Here is a 20,127-nt window from a genome sequence, read left to right on the forward strand (position 1 = left end):
TACAAGAAAATGAAATTTTAAAAAATAGACATACAAAATATAAACACCAATTGTTGTATTATTAAATTGAACAGACGTAAAATTACTCTGTCAAACTGCTACAAGACTCTTACTGCTTACTCTAATGTCAGCACTTACAGTGTAATTTCTGCACTTACAGTGTCAAGCACTCTTAGTGCTTACTCTAATTTCTGCACATACAGTGTCAATTTCTGCACTTACAGTGTCAACAAGCAGATCTCAGCTAGCACCAGCACACAGACCACATGCCCTGCCTCAGAAGGTCAAAGCAGCATTAACTATATAATGTAACTTTGGGGCATTTGGTTTTTTGGAAACTGCAACTCTTTATATGTAATTTCCAGGTTGATGAATAGAATTATAATATTTAACTACTTGCTTGCAAGCAGTTATTACTTTACTAATGATTGTTGGCCTAGCTTCTGATGGAGATAATTAACTCTATGTAATCGAGGTCTCTTCCATTAACGCTATTTGTTTGTTATGGTCCCTCAAAGAGAGCAGAGCATTGACATGTAAGGTCACAACTTTATTTGTGCATCTCTATGTGAGGTAGTGTCTATGCTAGCCATTCAATATACTGCATTATTGAAATTGCTTCAGTTGTAAGATTTGAAACAATTATTATATATCCCAAGATTTTAAATATGAACAGCATTAGCATAAATGTCAACAAATGTGGAACAGATTTTTCAAATTTTGGATATATTTAAATGATTTTAACATGACTTCATTTACATTAAGCTTGTTTGTTTCAAAACTAGTAATGAATATTTTTTTAGTAGCATATATGCAACAAAGAGTCAGAATGCTAATCTCAGAATGAATCTGCAAACACTCCATTCTGAGATTTGACAACAAATCCATTATAATATAAACAAATTTCCTGAATTTTCTAGGTATTACACTGAGTGCATTGTGGACAACATAAATTTTTAAAGCTCACATTACCTTTAAATAGTCAAATCTTTCACTGATTTCTTATAATTACTTTTGCCTAAGAATGGCTCTTTGAGTACTATTTGGTATTTTCAAAATGTACATTGAAGAACACTTGTGGGAAGAACGGTTCATAAAATTGTGATTAATGATGCAAGTTGGTTTGTTAAAGTAAACCATTGTCTTAGAAGCATTTTTCTATTAACACACTAGGTTAAATATGAAAAACGTTACTTAACATGCAAAATGCTGTGTAGTTTTTCTTTGTAAGTGATGGCTGAAGTAACACTAAAATTGACTTCTGACAAGTTTGAAAGTTTTTGTCACAATTGCAGGCATGTGGGTATGGCTTTCTCCAAATCTGGATCTTGGAATCCATTTAAATTAAGTGAGATAAATGTTTCACATATTTGAACACAGATGCTTATTATGGCAGATATTTTTAGCATATGCATCTTACTTGGTTGAATAGTACAAAATGTTAATTTCAAAGATAAATTTTCAATCATTACATCCTGTTTTCTCTGACTGTTGTTACAGAAGTTATTCAGTGCATGTAACATAATTTTAGTCTGCTTTTTATATTTCTCTCTTTTTTTCCTTATGTGCTCAAAACAGACAATGGTCGCAACGTTAAAGGTAACGTATGAACTCAAATTTCATCATCTGATGCTTAGATTGCCCCTTTACTCGGCATGTTAACTTGCCTGCTGTATGCCGTGTTCAATGCAACATCATGCTGCCCTTAGTGAGCCCAGGTGCCTGGTGGAGACATCATGGCTTGATTTTGCTGGAGACATTGTTACTTTCTCAGCTGTGCCACCAATATGACTATGAACTCCTTTTTCCTGCAAGAAGTATAAGCCTAGGTTGACATTGAAGACTTCCTAAATATTTGAATAATTTGGAAAGAAGCAAATATTAAGCTAAATATATTCCGGTATAAAAGAGGCACATAAGCCTATTTCAGCCAAAAAGAAAAAAGCCTTTTTGAGTACAAGAATAAATAAAATAAGCAAAGTGCTACATGACAGCATCACTTCACTTGTTCCTCTTTTGTTTCCTTAAAACTAGTTTCACGTTCCTGGATGGCAGGGGGTATGGTTTTAAGCTTACTGTAGTAGTAAACTGTATATGCATGATAGTCATTTTCTATTTTTCTATATTACATTTCAGTCATTTTAACTGTGTCCTATATAAGTCTGAAATCACTAGCATGACCTACAGCTACTGTAGGGTAATGTTTAACTGGGCAATACCTCTGGATAAATCTGGATTTGACTAAAAATTGGAAATTCACTTCAGTTTTTCTACTCTATTATAGTAGATGCAAATAATCACAAAATATAACATATTTTCATCCAGTTGAAAACTTTTGGAGCTTAGTCCTTTAACATAGGCTACGCATGCTGCTGTCGGTGTGCATATGATGACAATGACTCATTTGTGCATGTGTGTTGCATGGACACGTCTCCACCAGTAACCATCATTACTTAGAATTCACTGCTTTGGCCTCTTCTGTATGTCACTGCTGCTCCGATCACTGTGAAGTTTTGTATATTGATTTCTCAAGTGCTTCCCTAACTAACTCAGAGCTGGTGATGATTATGAATTAAGACCACTAGAAGCTAAAGATCTCTTCTGGTCAGCAGCACAGGGTAATTTGAAAATAAGAGAAATCGTGGCAGCTTCTCCCCAGCCTAACTTTATTTTGTAAGCCCTTCAAAAAGGGTCTATGCAGAGGACCTCCAATTGCAGGATGGAATTTCATACACATGATTATTCTATCCTTGGCCTGTCCACTCAGATTTCTAAAAGGGAGCAAATTAGTGTCAGCTGTGGGTAGTGATTTGAATTGATATAATTCAGAACATAACCTCAAGAAACAGAATACAGACAGCTCTTGACAACTGGTCTGTGTGAAATATGACTGGCTTTAGCATTTAACAATTAGCAATAAATTATTAGACATTAATTTTCCAGTGATCTTTAAATGCAGTGAGAAATAAATCTAATTTTTCTCAATAAATAGAAAATTGAGCTTGCTAATCTTCCAAACTAGTAGTTCACATAGTTGTCTTTCAAACTACATTAATTTCATTTTTTTCTTGCAAACTAATCCATTTAATCTCCAACCCTTTTTTCCTCAATCCTCCATTTTTTTTTTGAATTTTATTTATTTTTAAACAGCAGGTTCTTATTAGTTATCTGTTTTATACATATTAGTGTATACATGTCAATCCCAATCTCCCAACTCATCCCACCACCACCACCCGCCCCCTGCCACTTTCCCCCCTTGTCGTCCATACGTTTGTTCTCTACATCTGTGTCTCTATTTCTGCCTTGCACACCGGTTCATCTGTACCATTTTTCTAGATTCCACATATATGCGTTAATATACGATATTTGTTTTTCTCTTTCTGACTTACTTCACTCTGTTTGACAGTCTCTAGGTCCATCCACGTCTCTACAAATGACCCAATTTTGTTCCTTTTTATGGCTGAGTAATATATTCCATTGTACATATATACTACATCTTCTCTATCCATTCGTCTGTCGATGGGCATAATCCTCCATTTTTTAATAGCAATAGTCCTTGAATAAAAATGAATCATAAAAGTCAGAATTTGGAATTAGGAAATTCTAACCCATTGCAGAAAGTTTTCACATATTAATATTTATAAAGTTAAACTCCTAAATTAGATAAAACATGTGCAATTTAATAAAAATTTAATGTAAATGCGCCCTCCAATGTCCTTATTATGTGTTCAGGCTCTGATTTTGAAAACTTTAAAAAATATTTAAGTGTCTGGCTCTTTGAGATTTTCACAGAGCAGTTAATATGCTAATTAGATATAGAACAATGAATTAGTATGCTTTTTAAATTTTTGTGACCTTGTTACTAAACCACATTTAAATAAAAATTTTAAAAAATAAAAAACAGGGGCTTCCCTGGTGGCGCAGTGGTTGAGAGTCCGCCTGCCGATGCGGGGGACACGGGTTCGTGCCCCAGTCCGGGAGGATCCCACATGCCGCGGAGCGGCTGGGCCCGTGGGCCATGGCCGCTGAGCCTGCACGTCCCCTCACAACAGTGAGAGGCCTGCGTAACACAATAATAATAATAATAAACAAATTTCTACACTTCTTTGTATGCAAATACATAATTACAGTTTTTTCAATATCTAACTCAACCAAAAATAATTTCTTTAACAAAATAAAATAAATGATTTAGAAATGCGCTTGGAAGGTCTTTAATATCATCTACTGCAGTTTATTCCCCTCAGGCAAGAGTATTGGCTAAATCTCTTGCACAGGTGGTAGAAGCATCTTTATCTCTAGAGGATTCCATTCTTTAACTTTCTTGGAAAATCTATTTTACTGCCTATTATACAAAGAGCTAACTCAAATCCTTCTTGCTGAAATGTAATTGTTTTCCCCTTCATCTATCCTGAGTGGACAGAGATACTAGCCAGTTACTTCTATTCTTGATGTAACATCACAGTATAAAAACAGCAAATTGGTACTCAAGCTTTTCTGCTAAAATGGAACAATTTCCATTTTACCTCCTTTCTTAAGATCAATTTTGTTTTCCTTTAATAATTCCCTTAGCACTCTGACTCTTTAAAATAAGACTTCAGAGTTCCAAAATTGTAACCCATTATCAAAGAGTGAAAAAGTTAATTCAGATAAATTGCATATGCTATTTATATGTATGTGTGAGTGTGTGCATCACTTTTTAAACAATTTCTCTAACATGTGGGAGGCAAACTTAATCCTAGTGGTTTTTCTGTTTATTCTGCCTTCCAAGTCATCATAAAAATTAACCCCACTTACCCTTATTAGTAAGTCAGTCATTAAAATAATTTTACCCTTCTATTGCATCCACCTCTTCATTATCCCAAGTAACTCTGTATCCCACTGACAATGATATGTTCAGTTTCCAACTTGTCTGTGAATCTGGCATATGAGTCAGAAACAAAACTACCCCCAAGATTTCTCTAGCTACAAAACCTATCAGACACACAAAGGAAATCAACAGATCTGATACAACTTGTATCTCATATGCTGCATTGGCCATACCAAGTATTTGTGATCTTATAAGAATTTGCACATTGACCTTCAGTCATGACAGTTTTCTTCTATAAAGTATATGTTATGCACTGAAACAAACAATATGGATATTGAGTATAAATAATTTGGTGACTAATTCTTATATATTTTTTAATGTTAAACTGGTTACCTTATGCTTATTGACAGTGATCTTTTATAAAATCCAATTAATGAACACTGCATTCGCATTTTCTTTGATGTTAAGCCACTTCAGCAATTTAGGTTTTACTAAACTTTAGCCAGATAAACTCATGCTGTAAGGTATATTGTATAAAGACCTGATGATTTGAAAGCAACCTTAATCTTTTTGGTTTCTTTCCCTCCCGTCCCATTTGGCTCTCAAGAGCAATAATCTTTATTTATTTATTTTTTTTAACATTATTATTTTTTAAAATTTATCAGATGTCCTTAGCTATATTTCCAGCACCATCTTAAGGAGAATATATTCTCCTTTAGCATCTTGTAACTCATGATAAATTGAAATAACCTTATCATAAAAATTTTAAATACGTTTAATCTAAAATTCTTCCTAGATGTTGCTTTAGCCTCTAGCTTGATCTTTAAATGCAGTATATTTCTTTGTAGCTAGAACCTGGCTTATTTTATATTTACTCAGACACTTGTAATATATTAGAGCTTTATCCAGCTGTTGGTTTAGTCTTCTTGGTCACCTGTTTTCCATCTCCTACTAGTATATTAGAAAATTTAATTTGGTCATCCATTCTGCAAATGTTTCTCTGAAGAATATCAAGTCCTCCTGAATACTTTTGAGCTTTACATTCTTTTCTATTGAATCTACTATTTCCCTTTATTTCTGCCCATTTATTTTCTTTAAATTCATTTACTTTGTTTTTCAGGTTATCTTCCTTTCTTTCTTTAGAATTTTAAATGCCATCTGTTTATGATCACACTCAGGGAGGCTGCCTTTCACCTTTAAGTCCTCAACCAAGGCCTTTCTGAATATAGACCTAGGAGATAGGAAACCCTGCATTCTAATTTCTGGTCCTTGATTCTTATTCCATTTTGGCCTCCTATTGTGTCTGCTTGGGCTTACAACTGGTAAAATGAGGATATTACTAATACGTTTCTTAATTAAAGTGTAGGAAATTATTTTGATTAGAGTTTAGACAGATTTCAGAGAAACCTAAGCTGACACTGATTATCTTGCAGACACTAACAGACCCCAGCATGTAAACATCTGCTTCAAAATCAGTGGAAAATAGCATAATGATTTTTATTATACAAGATGAAATAGATTTTGAATGCCTTATCTAAGCATGCATGAATTATTTTAAGCAGTATTTTAAGTTCTGCTGAATTCTTTAAATGCCTAGATTTAACATTAAAAAAAAACAGAATAGAGTAACAGTTTAGAAAGGTTTTCCACTAGTAAGTAAGAGAAGCTAAAACACAGATTGCAATAAAGTAATATTCTGAGGCCAAATCTTAGTGTGATGTGTATTGGCCACTGGTTTCTCAGCCCTATCAGACTAATGTCCCCTCGTTTCAACTTTTTGTTATACTCATTTTACTATCCTGAAATGACGTTCAGAGATGATTTAACCTATTTCTAAAAGTTCAACATTATTCCTTAACTTTAATTTAAAGGAGGAGTTAAAAGGAAAGTAGTTTATAATAAAATATTTCTCTCAATATGTTAATGTTCAAATATAACTGTACTAGAAGACATAATGTGATTATCAGAAATAAGAAAAAAATTTGGTTTTAAGAACATTAAAGACATATAAAACAATCCACATAAGTACTGGCTAAAATGATAGAGCAGGAGTACTGAGGGATAACCAAGTAAAAACCACTATTGGAATAAATAATGACAGATCGGACTTATTTATATATAAATTTTTAAAATAGTAAATAATCAAAATTAAATTAGGAATAAAGCCAGAATCAACTGGGGAGAAAGTGAGAAAGTATGATATCCACAAAAATGAACTGGCCCTTGGTTTTAAGTTTAATGTCAAAATGATTCCCTATGGGATAACATGCAATGCAATAGTAATGCATTGCACAGGAGAAAGAAATCCCACTAAACATCAGGATGTATATTTATCCTCCAATGCTTAAAAAAGACCTTGCAGACCATACGCCTTCAGAAGCAATGGGAACTAGAAGATGGATTAGAAGAAGAAATGGCAATCAAGACATTATAGAGAACACAGACATAAAGAACAAACTAGTGGTTACCAGTGGGCAAAAGGAAAGGGGGAAGGGGCACGATAGGGGTATGGGATTAAGCGATACAAACTACTTTGTATAAAATAAATAAGCAACAAGGATATATTGTGCAGCAAAGGGAAATAGAGCCATTATTTTGTAGTATGGAGTATAATTTATAAAAATATTGAATCACTATGTTGCATACCTGAAACTAATCTAGTATTGTAAACTGACTATACTTCAATAAAAAAGACATTATGGAGACATTGTGGCAGATCTCTAGGGAGTTCTTAAATCATTCCAGGTGTTTATTTTTTACCTAAAAATTAACATAGGCTTCTTTTTGTTGTATCATACATCATTTTACATATATAGGAGATCAATAATATAAAATATTTTAGCAGAAATTTTATTAATGATTTGAGGTGTGATTCCTATAATTGTCTGCAAATTTAATAATATTTTGTTCCAACATTGTTTTAAAAAGATTCAAATATCTTCATTTATATGTTTGCATGTGACAGCTACAAACACAGACTGTAACCTGAAGTCTGAAATTTTGTACTGGCAACTCAAATAACACAAGTAGTGTATCTCCAAGTGATTTGGTTTTCCAAAATGGTGAACAACTTTTGGTAAAGTTATGAACAAAAAAAAGTAAAAATCTTCATTCTATATGGCAGTTGTAGCTCTGAAAGTTTCAGTGTATATTAAAATATGTGAAACAAGTTCAAGGCTCAGATCATTATAAATAGGCTTTTCACCTACATGAATGCCCGTTGGGACATCTGGGTCAATTTTTCATGGTGAGAGAATAGACACCTCCCATCACTGTAACAAACAAAAATTCCCCCACAGATGCCTCTAGGGTGAAGTACTGTTACAGTGTGAAAAGTATGCTTAAGGGTTTGAAATACAATTTAAGTATATACCTGAGCTCAGTGTTATATAATTTCATGTCAATATCCCTGTGTGCAGTAAAGTCACCTAAGCAGTGAAAATATGACATTAGAGTTGGGAAAAAGACAATATCTAAGAAATCTGAAGTCCTAGAATATTTTACAAATTTAAATATTAAGATATAGGCTGGGAATGTAGCCATAGAATGATACAAGAAAGGAGAAACTCTTTGGAGCATTTCTTGACTCTCTATAAGCAACAGACAATAGGTTCATCTCAAAAGAATATGTAGCTGGTCAGTGTACTTATCCTCAACTAAGGGGCCCAGGGTCTTGGCACAGTGCCAGATTGTCTTCGTAAGAAAGGAATGTGAGAAGTGACTAGCGTTGGTCAAAGAGTCCAAATTTCCAGGAATAAGATCTGGGTATCTAATGTATAGCATGGTTAAAAAAAAAAAAAGATGTAACCAGGTGCTGCCAACCCCAGACAAGTCTTATTTACCCAACTATGGTCACTTCAGTTTTAAGTTATGTTTGCCAAAGCATTCTTCTGCTATGTTTTTTTTCCCCCTCAAAAAGTGGTCAGCCTTAAATCTAAATAAAAGGGAAAAAAAGAAAAGAAAGGAAAGATTTAAAACTCTCCCATAGGAGCCAAATTTTTCAATATAGTCCACGTAACACACACACACACACACACACACACACACACACACACACACACACACACACACACACACCCATACACATAAATGACATTTGTCCTTCTCATTGTTACCTGAAATTCCTGTCTGGACTTAACTCTCAGAATCTCTGGGAAGCATCTCATACATGTAATAGAAGCATATGAAGAACACAACTGGCTTGTCACTTGTTATGGCACAGAGAAGGGAGTAATACGAATTGGAGCAGGCTAGACAGCCATTCAGAAGTTTCATGGCCAACATGATTTTAACCTTCCTTGAATAATTCCTAAATTATAAAAGTCCTTCCGTGAATAATTCTTAAATTATAAAAAAAGAAATTCTTGAGAAACTTTGAAAGTAGAATTTAGCCAATAATAGGGAGTAGAGTTCGTTCTTTTATTCCAGCCTTTAATGAAAGAAGCCAGTTAACAGCTAAAGCTGTCATCTGCTCTCTGGGTGCACACCTAGGGCACCATCTTATCCTTGGATACTCACATGCCTCTCCATATGTCAGATGGTGAACAGGTATCAGCCAGCTGCATTTAGTCACATCTGAATCAGGGTCACAACGGTCATGGATTACTAACAGGTCATTCAAGACCATCTCTTTCTTAATTTTTCCTGATATTGCTTTTACAAATACTTTCCAATTTTTTAGGGCCTTTTAATCATATCAAGTCAAGCCTCCTGGGATCCACGTCGGATTCAAACCTCAACAAATACAGCACCATTAACAAGATTCCACAGCTCACTCTGAATTTTTCAGATGTCAAAACTGAAAAAAAGAACACATCCCCTCCTTCTTCAGATAAAACCATTATTGCACCCAAAGTTAAAGATCGAACACACAATGTGACAGAGAAAGTTACCCAGGTAGGACACGATTTTACTATCAATTTTAACTGTTTTTAAAGTTATTTTCTGCACCATAAAACTCATTCCTTTTCCTATGAATGAATATTAAGAGAGGTAAGCCATTTATTTGCACTCCAATTTCTCAGAAGTTGGGTGACCCTCTAATGTAATAGATAAATAAAACTACAGACTATGATTTTATCTATTGCAAGACTAAGCAAAAATGGGCTGGCTTGGTTTTCTTGTTCCTTTTGTTGCAGAAGTGGTTAACCAGCTATTCATCATGTTTGGGCATTTATTGTTTTGCTGCCAACTCTTGCATTATTAAAGCATGTGTTTTTTTTTCATATAATGGATGTGTCTATCGAAGGTTTAGGCAACTAATTGGGATTTACTCTTAACTGTGGCCCTCTTTTTGCACTTACACTACTAAGTAGAGTCAGGTATAAGTCAGTGGAATTGGGGAAAAGAACTGTCTGAGTTGATGAAAAGTCAGAGTGAAACAATATATTTCACAGGAACAATATTTTATTGTTTTTTAAAAAAAATATTGCAAGTTGAACTAAGGTAAAAAGGTACTGTCTAGCAAGAGTCCTGTTTTAAAGAATAAAGAAAAATGATTTGTATTTATTATATCAAAATACCAACCTAAGCAGTACCCAGCTTTTGCTTACAATGCACTTACATTGTTGGGAATTCATGAGTCTAAAATTTGTGCCAAGTAAACAGTTTTTGTTTTTTTACAAACAATTTAACCTAGTATATTTGCTTAGCAAATCTTTTTATAAACAGTCACAATATAAAGATAAACTTGACCCCAATCTCTATCCCAAGCATTTAAGATTTTACATTAATATAGTTTTTTGTAATTGTAATCACTACAAACAACACTATAGTAGTTTGTAAATAATGTCTTAAATGTGAGCTAAAATAGCTATGTAAAGACCATGAGTCAGTTGTAAATAGACCTGAGTAGTCTCTATTTATTTGAGATGAGAGATTATACATGCCATACTCAAATATATATTTTGATATTTATGTAGTAATTAGGCTTTCTACCCTTGGCATTTTGTTTTTCTCAACTTATACTTAGTAAACTGGGCCCAACAGTGATAAATGAATAGTCTACTGTTATTTGTGTTGTACTGACACCGTTTTGATAGCTTTGAATTTTACTTGCAATTAACTCAAAAAATATATTATTTGTAGACCATAATCATCATATGGATATATAGAAAGAGATTTTAGAAATTGAGCAGTAGGCTGGTTGCAGATATTAGGGTCAGGGTCCTGCCAGTAGCGTAAGTGAGTAAAGTAGTCATGGTAGCACAGCAGGCATGGTAGGGGCTACAGGGACTTACAGAGCCCAGAGTCCCTCCTGAGCAGATGGCTGCCACTCATCTCCAGCTAACTGTGGTCATGCAAGAATGCATGACCAATGTTTTCAAATCTTCCAATTTTAAAAAGAATCTAGAAATCCAGAATTTAAGATAAACTCTTTATTTCTAAAAGTTGGCAAACTAATTCAAAATGCTTTTATAGGCCAAACAAAACATACCTAAGGCCTGTGGGCAGCCAAGTTTGATCTTTACAAAGTTTTCATGAGCTTGGTTCACTACAGGGCCTACCTTATCCTGCCACCTTCAGCAGGTCCACTGTGCCAGGAGGAGATGAATGTACACATGGATCGGAGGTGGCACCTCTACTGGGACTTTCTGAGCCTGGTGAGAGGAAACATTTATACCAATAGCGCTAATGAAATCGTGGTGTTAAAGAATATAGGAACACAGGTCGAGGGAAAGTAATTATACTTTAAGGGAGGAAATTTCAGAGAAGAAAAACAGATGAGATGGGACATTTAAGATGGATCCAGAAGGTTACTTATCAAACTGGGTAGTGAGTGATGTTTAAAAGCATAACTCAGAGTCGCATGCTCTTGTGCTTTAATTCTGGCTAAGTCATTTATTGTGACATTGAGGCAAGTTTTAGTGATGACAAAACTTATTTCTCAGTGTTGATATAAGAATTAAATAGAATGATGTGTGGAAAGTGTTCATCAAGGTGCTATGTACATGGCAAGCAACATCAACCATTATTCTGTTTATTAATGTTCTCGTATGACTTCTCCTGGCCCTCTGCACTATCGCTGCAGGATCCTTTTATCTACACCCTGCCACGACCTAGTAAAACACCTGGCAGAGTAGAGTTCATGAACGTTCACTGAAGGAAGGAAGGCAAGAGAAGTTGACCAAGCAGACAAGGGAAGGGGTGAGAATCCCAGGTAGAGGAAACAGCAAGAACAAAGTTGTAGAGGCACAGAAGTCCAAGTGCCTTCTCCTAACAAGTAGGTTCTTGAGCCAGGGAGTTGCTAGGCTGGGCAGGGGCTTGTTACAGATTGGGGAGCTGCTGGAACTTTCCCCTCTAGATGGTTCTTCAATACCTTTCTCCTCAAGTGCCTTGGGGGTTTGAGTAAAATGCAACAGCTGCCATCAAAAGGTGAGCATTCTTTTAAGGTCTCATGCTTTCTCTTTAAAATCCTGTGACTTTCATATTTAGCTCCATAACATTACAATACTTGTTTTAACATTTAAAAAAATGTTTAAAACTGTTACTTAGCACTGAGGGACACTGAGGCCCACAACAAAACCCCATAGTTTTCCTACAGTTTCTTATACTTCACCCAAATCATCATGGAGTGCCCCTCCCCACAGCCTCCGAACTACCCCAGGCTGAGGAGCAGGCAAAAAACCTTTCAAAGGTGGGCTTTCCTGGTGGCGCAGCGGTTGAGAGTCCGCATGCCGATGCAGGGGACACGGGTTCCTGCCCCGGTCTGGGAAGATCCCACATGCCGCGGAGCGGCTGGGCCCGTGAGCCATGGCCGCGAAGCCTGCGCGTCCGGAGCCTGTGCTCCGCAACGGGAGAGGCCACAACACTTTTTTTTTTTCCCACTTTTTTTTTAACAATGTAAAAGATACAGTGATAGGAAGGAGATTCTGGAGACAGAACACTTAAGTAGCTGTGGTTCTGGTCAGAAATGATGAGGGACTGGAAAAATATTGAGACTGAAAACTAGAAAGAAGGGGATATGTAGGCTCGCTCTATCTTCTTTTTAGGCCCCCTTTAGCTCTTAGTAGCAAACCTTCCAGTTGTCAACATGTCAAACCAAACAAGGTGGAGATCAAATACTGAGACATTCCTCCTGCAAACGTAGACTCTGGAAATTTTTTTAAGCACTTGAAAGCAGAGCGAGCCTATAACTATTTTCTCATTTAGTGTTTGTGAAGTTTCCTGATTGTAGCTATCTCTGGAATCCCCATATTCACAACATATAGTATCACTTGCCTCCTAGTCTCTAGAAATAATTTTGTAGTGACTCAGAAATTTTACTATTACCTTTGTTAGGACTACATGGAAATCCTCCTTGTCAAGATATTCTCAACATATTTGCTGTAGGCAGCCAGCAGTATTCCGTTATCTAATGTTCTAATATGTTTTATTCCCTTGATGGACTTGTATGGTAATCCTTTTTTCAAAAGATATCAGGGCTTTGTTCATCAGTCATTCAATAAGGATTTTTAAACACTCCTCTGAGCACAAACAATAGAGCAGACATCAAGAAAAAAAAAAGGCATAAATGAAAGAAACAATTCATCTCTGTTCATTGTTATACTCTCTCACCATTTGGATCTTATCTCTATTGTACTTTGGCTAATTATTAATTAGCCAGTTAGTTGTTTGCCTCCCCAGCTAGATTGAGTTTATTGAGCAGGGACCATGTTGCTATCCATTCATCTATTCATTCATTCATGCATCTGTGCATTTTTTTATTCACTCAACAAGCATTTATTGAGAGCTAGCATGTACAGTGTTAGGTTCCGGGAATTCATATTAAAAGGCAAATTCTCTGCCTTCAAGAAGTGATGGAGACAGACAAGTTCGGTACATAGGCATTGTAATGCAATGTGAAGTATTACACTATAGGTAAACTCAGAGAGCAGAGAGTGCTGGGAGAGGAAACATTGCCTATATTGGGAGGTTGGGGTGGTGATTGGGAAATATAAACTCTTAGATGAGTTTTGAAACTTGAGAATTTTCTGAGATTGTGTGTTAGAATCTGGAGTGGGGCACATCTGAGATTGTGTGTTAGAATCTGGAGTGGGGCACATTTGGGAAACTGTGAATACCAATGGATGAATGAAGCATGAGGTGTTTGTATTACTAGAGCCTAACGTAAGACACAGCACCTAAGAATCTTAAAAAATTCAGAAATGCACCACCAAAGGTGTTGGAGAGAATTAAGCAAGAGTAAATCTGTGGGTAAAAAATTCCCAAGGCAAATGCTTGCCTTCCAAACTCTTCCCTCAAGCAAGATTCTCGTTCTTGCTGTTGTTTTAGGTCCAAAGATTCCTTTTAGTGGCTGGTCTGAGAGGCCAAACTTCTGCGTGCATCAGCTCTTTATGTCATATTCCGTCTGACCTTCTCTATTCATTGAAGGAAGTAGAAAATAACTCTCAGAGGATGTGGGTTTTTTCTTCCTTAACTACAATCCACCTGGTACAGGCAAATGTGTAGTAGAGTCCACTTTGGGGAAGTGGGGCCTTGGTTGGATAATTACTACCAAATTCCAGTGGAGTGATGGAGAGAAAACAATGAATTGGAAGAAATGTGTGGGTGAAGAGCAAAGATCTGCTTTCACCGTGCGATTGCATTTCTCAGTAAAGGATCAAATTCTTGGCTGTATCTGCCCCCTTTTAAATAAAAGTAAACCAAACTTTTACACTCTCATATCATTTCATTATTTTTGAGGCTAGTTCTAGTTCAGATGTTGTGCTGAGCTTTAGGATAAAATGTATCATTTTGTTGTCACATTCAGCTCTTACAAATTTTGTACTAGATCACTCTCCCTAGACAGGCATAAGAATGTCAGAAGGTTTAAGAAGATGGCATTGTGGGTTTCAAATCTTTATTGGCCAGTCACATAAGGCTCTATCAGTCAGTGCTGTAACAGAATGCAAGTAATAGAAGCCTGAGTGAAACCACTTTAAGCAAAAAATGAAAGGAGGAGGGTCAGCTTATAGGGTCACATAACCGAAAAGTGCAGGGGCAGATCTGCTTTGGGCCACAGCTACATTCATTGTTTGAACAGCTGATGACATTCTCTCCTCTCAGCCTTGCTTTCTTCTGTATTGACTTCATGCTACATCTGATGGAAGCAAGGTCCTTAGACTCTTCTGTCTTAGCTAATACTCACAGTTGGTGATCTGATGGGAAAGGCTTTCTCTCCACCAGTGTCCATATCAATTCCCGAGATAGTGGACTCTGATTGGCCAACCTGAGTCCTGTGCTCAGCCTTGTGGTGGAAGAAGTATAGCCCTTGACTGCGGACCACACCAGAAAAAAGCAGCGGGGAAGGAAGGGCTCTAAGGAAAGAAAACAAAACAACAGTGGCCCATTGTGTAGATGAAGATAAGAATTCAGACTAACAGCATCTCACACACACACACACACAAAATAAATGCACATTATATGCTGGGTAGGCTCTAGAGACACAGAAGTATAAAACCTAGTACCAGTACTCAAGGGGTTATAAACTACTTGGAGAAAAATATTACAGCAACATATAATAATAGCATTTGCAAATGCTAACATAATAAGTACTACAAGATCATATTATGAAACTAAAGGTAGTTTGAGTGTCCTTTATATACAGTACTGGCCAAATTATGAGCAAATAGTTCCGCAACTTATTATTTTACTACTTAAAAGAAATGTCTAGTGAACTTAATAGAAACCCATATTGTGGTCATCAGAAAGACATATGATGAAGAAAAGAATTACTACTAGTCCACAACTATAGTTTTCTTATAGCTTTACTAAGGAGAATACTCAAAATAATTAGTTTCAGGAGTAATCACTAAGAGACTTAGGTCACAAGAGAGAAATTTCTGAATGTTTAAAAGGCCATATAATTTTGAAATCTACATAGAACCTTAAACCTAAAATAAATTCCCATTATCTGGGTTTTATTTAAGTATATTATTGGCGTGAAAATAGAATTATGATAGATTTAATAACAGGTGACACTGATTGAGCATTTACTCTATGCCAGGCTCTATGCTAAGTGGTTTAACAGATTATCAGTTTTAATCCACATAACACTCCTGTGAGTTGGTACTATCATTATCATCTCTAGTTCATAGAAGAGGAATCAAGCTTAGGAAGAAGGAAGCAACTTACCTAGGTCACACAATAGATGGTGAAAGTGGGCTTCAGACCGAGATCATCTGACTCGAAGAGTGAAGATCTTAATCTCTAAAGTACATCCTCTTTAATTCTGTTTTGTTTTCTTATCTGTCCCCTAAATCTACTCAGAAGTTAGCATGGCATTGGGAAATACCTGTAACATTTGGCTGTATGGCAAAATATCCTAATCTAAATGTTTACTAGTAACTGATTAGAGAAGTGAGTCTACAGAAATAAGGAAGAGAATGTGGTATATTTTCTCTAAAACTCCTCAAACTCTGCAAAAAGCAGTTGAATAAAACCATCATTCAGGATGCATTATCTCTTGTTTAAGTTCATATCCCATTTTTCTTTTTTTTTTGTTTAACATCTTTATTGGGGTATAATTTCTTTACAATGGTGTGTTAGTTTCTGCTTTATGACAAAGTGAATCAGCTATACATATACATATATCCTCATATCTCCTCCCTCTTGTGTCTCCCTCCCACCCTCCTTATAACACATCACTAGGTGGTCACAAAGCACCGAGCTGATCTCCCTGTACTATGCAGCTGTGCTTTACACTAGCTATCTATTTGACATTTGGTAGTGTATATAAATCCATGCCACTCTCTCACTTCGTCCCAGCTTACCTTTCCCCCTCCCCGTGTCCATTCTCTACGTCTGCATCTTTATTCCTGTCCTGCCCCTAGGTTCTTCAGAAACTTTTTTTTTTTTTAGATTCCATATATGTGTGTTAGCATACGGTATGTGTTTTTCTTTTTCTGACTTACTTCACTCTGTATGACAGACTCTAGGTCCATCCACCTCACCCCAAATAACTCAATATCGTTTCTTTTTATGGCTAATATTCCATTGTATATATGTGCTACGTCTTCTTTACGCATTTATCTGTTGATGGACACTTAGGTTGCTTCCATGTCCTGGCTACTGTAAATAGAGATCAGTGAACATTGTGGTACATGACTCTTTTTGAATTATGATTTTCTCAGGGTATATGCCCAGTAGTGAGATTGCTGGGTCGTATGGTAGTTCTATTTTTAGTTTTTTAAGGAACCTCCGTACTGTTCTCCATAGTGGCTATATCAATTTACATTCCCACCAACAGTGCAAGAGGGTTCTCTTTTCTCCACACCCTCTCCAGCATTTATTGTTTGTAGATTTTTTATGATGACCATTCTGACTGGCGTGAGGTGATACCTCACTGTAGTTCTGATTTGCATTTCTCTAATGATTAGTGATGTTGAGCATCCTTTCATGTGTTTGTTGGTAATCTGTATATCTTTGGAGAAATGTTTATTTAGGTCTTCTGCCCATTTTTGGATTGGGTTGTTTGTTTTTTTGATATTGAGCTGCATGTGCTGCTTATAAATTTTGGAGATTAATCCTTTGTCCGTTGCTTCGTTTGCAAATATTTACTCCCATTCTGAGGGTTGTCTTTTCATCTTGTTTATGGTTTCCTTTGCTGTGCAAAAGCTTTTAAGTTTCATTAGGTCCCATTTCTTTATTTTTGTTTTTATTTCCATTTCTCTATGAGGTGGGTCAAAAAGGATCTTGCTGCTGTGATTAATGTCATAGAGTGTTCTGCCTATGTTTTGCTCTCAGAGTTTTATAAGGTCTGGCCTTACATTTAGGTCTTTAATCCATTTTGGTTTATTTTTGTGTATGGTGTTAGGGAGTGTTCTGATTTCATTCTTTTACATGTAGCTGTCCAGATTTCCCAGCACCACTTATTGAAGAGGCTGTCTTTTCTCCATTGTATATTCTTCCTTCCTTTTTCAAAAATAAGGTGACCATAGGTGTGTGGGTTTATCTCTGGGCTTTCTATACTGTTCCATTGATTTGTATTTCTGTTTTTGTGCCAGTACCATACTGTCTTGATTACTGTAGCTTTGTAGTATAGTCAGAAGTCCTGGAGCCTGATTCCTCCAGCTCTGTTTTTCTTTCACCAGATTGCTTTGGCTATTCAGGGTCTTTTGTGTTTCCATACAAAGTGAAATTTTCTGTTCTAGTTCTGTGAAAAATGCCATTGGTAGTTTGATAGGGATTGCAATGAATCTGTAGATTGCTTTGGGTACAATAGTCATTTTCACAATGTGGATTCGTCCTATCCAACACCATGGTATATCTCTCCATCTCTTTGTGCCATCTTTAATTTCTTTCATCATGGCTTATAGTTTTCTGCATACAGGTCTTTTGTCTCCTTAGGTAGGTGTATTCCTAGGTATTTATTCTTTTTGCTGCAATGATAAATGGGAGCATTTCCTTAATTTCTCTTTCAGATTTTTCATCATTAGTGTACAGGAATGCAAGAGATTTCTGTGCATTAATTTTGTATCCTGCTACTTTACCACATTCATTGATTAGCTCTAGTAGTTTTCTGGTAGCATCTTTAGGATACTCTATGTATAGTATCATCTCATCTGCACTGACAGCTTTACTTCTTCTTTTCCAATTTGGATTGCTTTTATTTCTTTTTCATCTCTGATTGCTGTGGCTAAAACTTCCAAAACTATATTGAACAATAGTGGTGAGAGTGGACAACCTTGTCTTGTTCCTGATCTTGGAGGAAATGGTTTCAGTTTTTCACCATTGGGAACAATGTTGACTGTGGGTTTGTCATATATGGCCTTTATTATGTTGAGGTAAATACCCTCTATGCCTACTTTGTGGAGGATTTTTATCATAAATGGGTGTTCAATTTTGTCGAAAGCTTTTTCTGCATCTATTAAGATGATCATATGGTTTTTATCCTTCAGTTTGTTGTATGGTCTATCACATTGATTGATTTGAATATATTGAAGAATCCTTTCATTCCTGGGGTAAACTCCACTTGATCATGGTATATGCTCCTTTCAATGTGCTGTTGGATTCTGTTTGCTAATATTTTGTTGAGGATTTTTGCATCTATGTTCATCAGTGATATTGGCCTCTAGTTTTCTTTCATGGTGACATCTTTGTCTGGTTTTGGTATCAGGGTGATGGTGACCTCGTAGAATGAGTTTGGGAGTGTTTCTCCCTCTGCTTTATTTTGAAAGAGTTTGAGAAGGATAGGTGTTAGCTCTTCTCTAAATGTTTGATAGAATTCACCTGTGAAGCCATCTGGTCCTGGGCTTTTGTTTGTTGGAAGATTTTTAATCACAGTCTCAATTTCAGTGCTTTTGATTGTCTGTTCATGTTTTCTATTTCTTCCTGGTTCAGTCTTGGAAAGTTGTGGTTTTCTAAGAATTTGTCCATTTCTTCCAGGTTGTCTATTTTATTGGCATATAGTTGCTTGTAGTAATCTCTTATGATCCTTTGTATTTCTGCAGTGTCAGTTGTTACTTCTCCTTTTTCATTTCTAATTCTATTGATTTGAGTCTTCTCCCTTTTCTTCGTGATTAGTCTAGTAATGGTTTATCAACTTTGTTTATCTTCTCAAAGAACCAGGTTTTAGTTTTATTGATCTTTGCTGTTGTTTCCTTCATTTCTTTTTCATTTATTTCTGCTCTGATTTTTATGATTTTTTTCCTTCTGCTAACTTTGTGATTTTTTTGTTCTTCTTTCTCTGATTGCTTTAGGTGTAAAGTTAGGTTGTTTATTTGAGGTGTTTCTTGTTTCTTGAGGTAGGATTGTATTGCTATAAATTTCCCTCCCAGAACTGCTTTTGCTGCATCCCATAAGTTTTGGGTCATCGTGTTTTCATTGTCATTTGTTTCTAGGTATTTTTTGATTTCCTCTTTGATTTCTTCAGTGATCTCTTGGTTATTTAGTAGTGTATTGTTTAGCCTCCATGTGTTTGTATTTTTTACAGTTTTTTTTTTCCTTTAATTGTTATCTAGTCTTACAGCATTGTGGTCAGAAAAGATAGTGGATATGATTTCAATTTTCTTAAATTTCAATTTTCTTAAATTTTCTTAAATTTCTTAAATTTCTTAAAGGCTTGATTTGTGACCCAGGATATGATATATCCTGGAAAATGTTCCATGAGCACTTGAGAAGAAAGTGTATTCTGTTGTTTTGGAATGGAATGTCCTATAAATATCAATTAAATCGATCTTGTTTAATGTATCATTTAAAGCTTGTGTTTCCTTATTTATTTTCATTTTGGATGTTCTGTCCATTGGTGAAAGTGAGGTGTTAAATTCCCCTACTTTGATTGTGTTACTGTCAATTTCCCCTTTTATGGCTGTTAGCATCTGTCTTATGTATTGAGGTGC

At 35.8% G+C, this 20,127-nt stretch overlaps 1 protein-coding gene across 1 annotated transcript in view; it reads left to right on the forward strand.

Moving 5' to 3' along the window:
• KCNH7 (potassium voltage-gated channel subfamily H member 7) overlaps window positions 1-20,127 on the forward strand; it is a 451,727-nt gene that overhangs the window by 327,080 nt on the left and 104,520 nt on the right. The window contains exons 5-6 of the mRNA XM_027129726.1: window positions 1,579-1,599; window positions 9,489-9,703. Of these exons, the coding sequence (XP_026985527.1) occupies window positions 1,579-1,599; window positions 9,489-9,703 (236 nt within the window). The remainder of the gene's footprint in view (window positions 1-1,578; window positions 1,600-9,488; window positions 9,704-20,127) is intronic.

This window comes from Aethalodelphis obliquidens, unplaced genomic scaffold (assembly GCF_003676395.1).
Source record: "Aethalodelphis obliquidens isolate GAN/ISIS:26980383/991018 unplaced genomic scaffold, ASM367639v1 scaffold2, whole genome shotgun sequence".
NCBI classification, from domain to species: domain Eukaryota; kingdom Metazoa; phylum Chordata; class Mammalia; order Artiodactyla; family Delphinidae; genus Aethalodelphis; species Aethalodelphis obliquidens.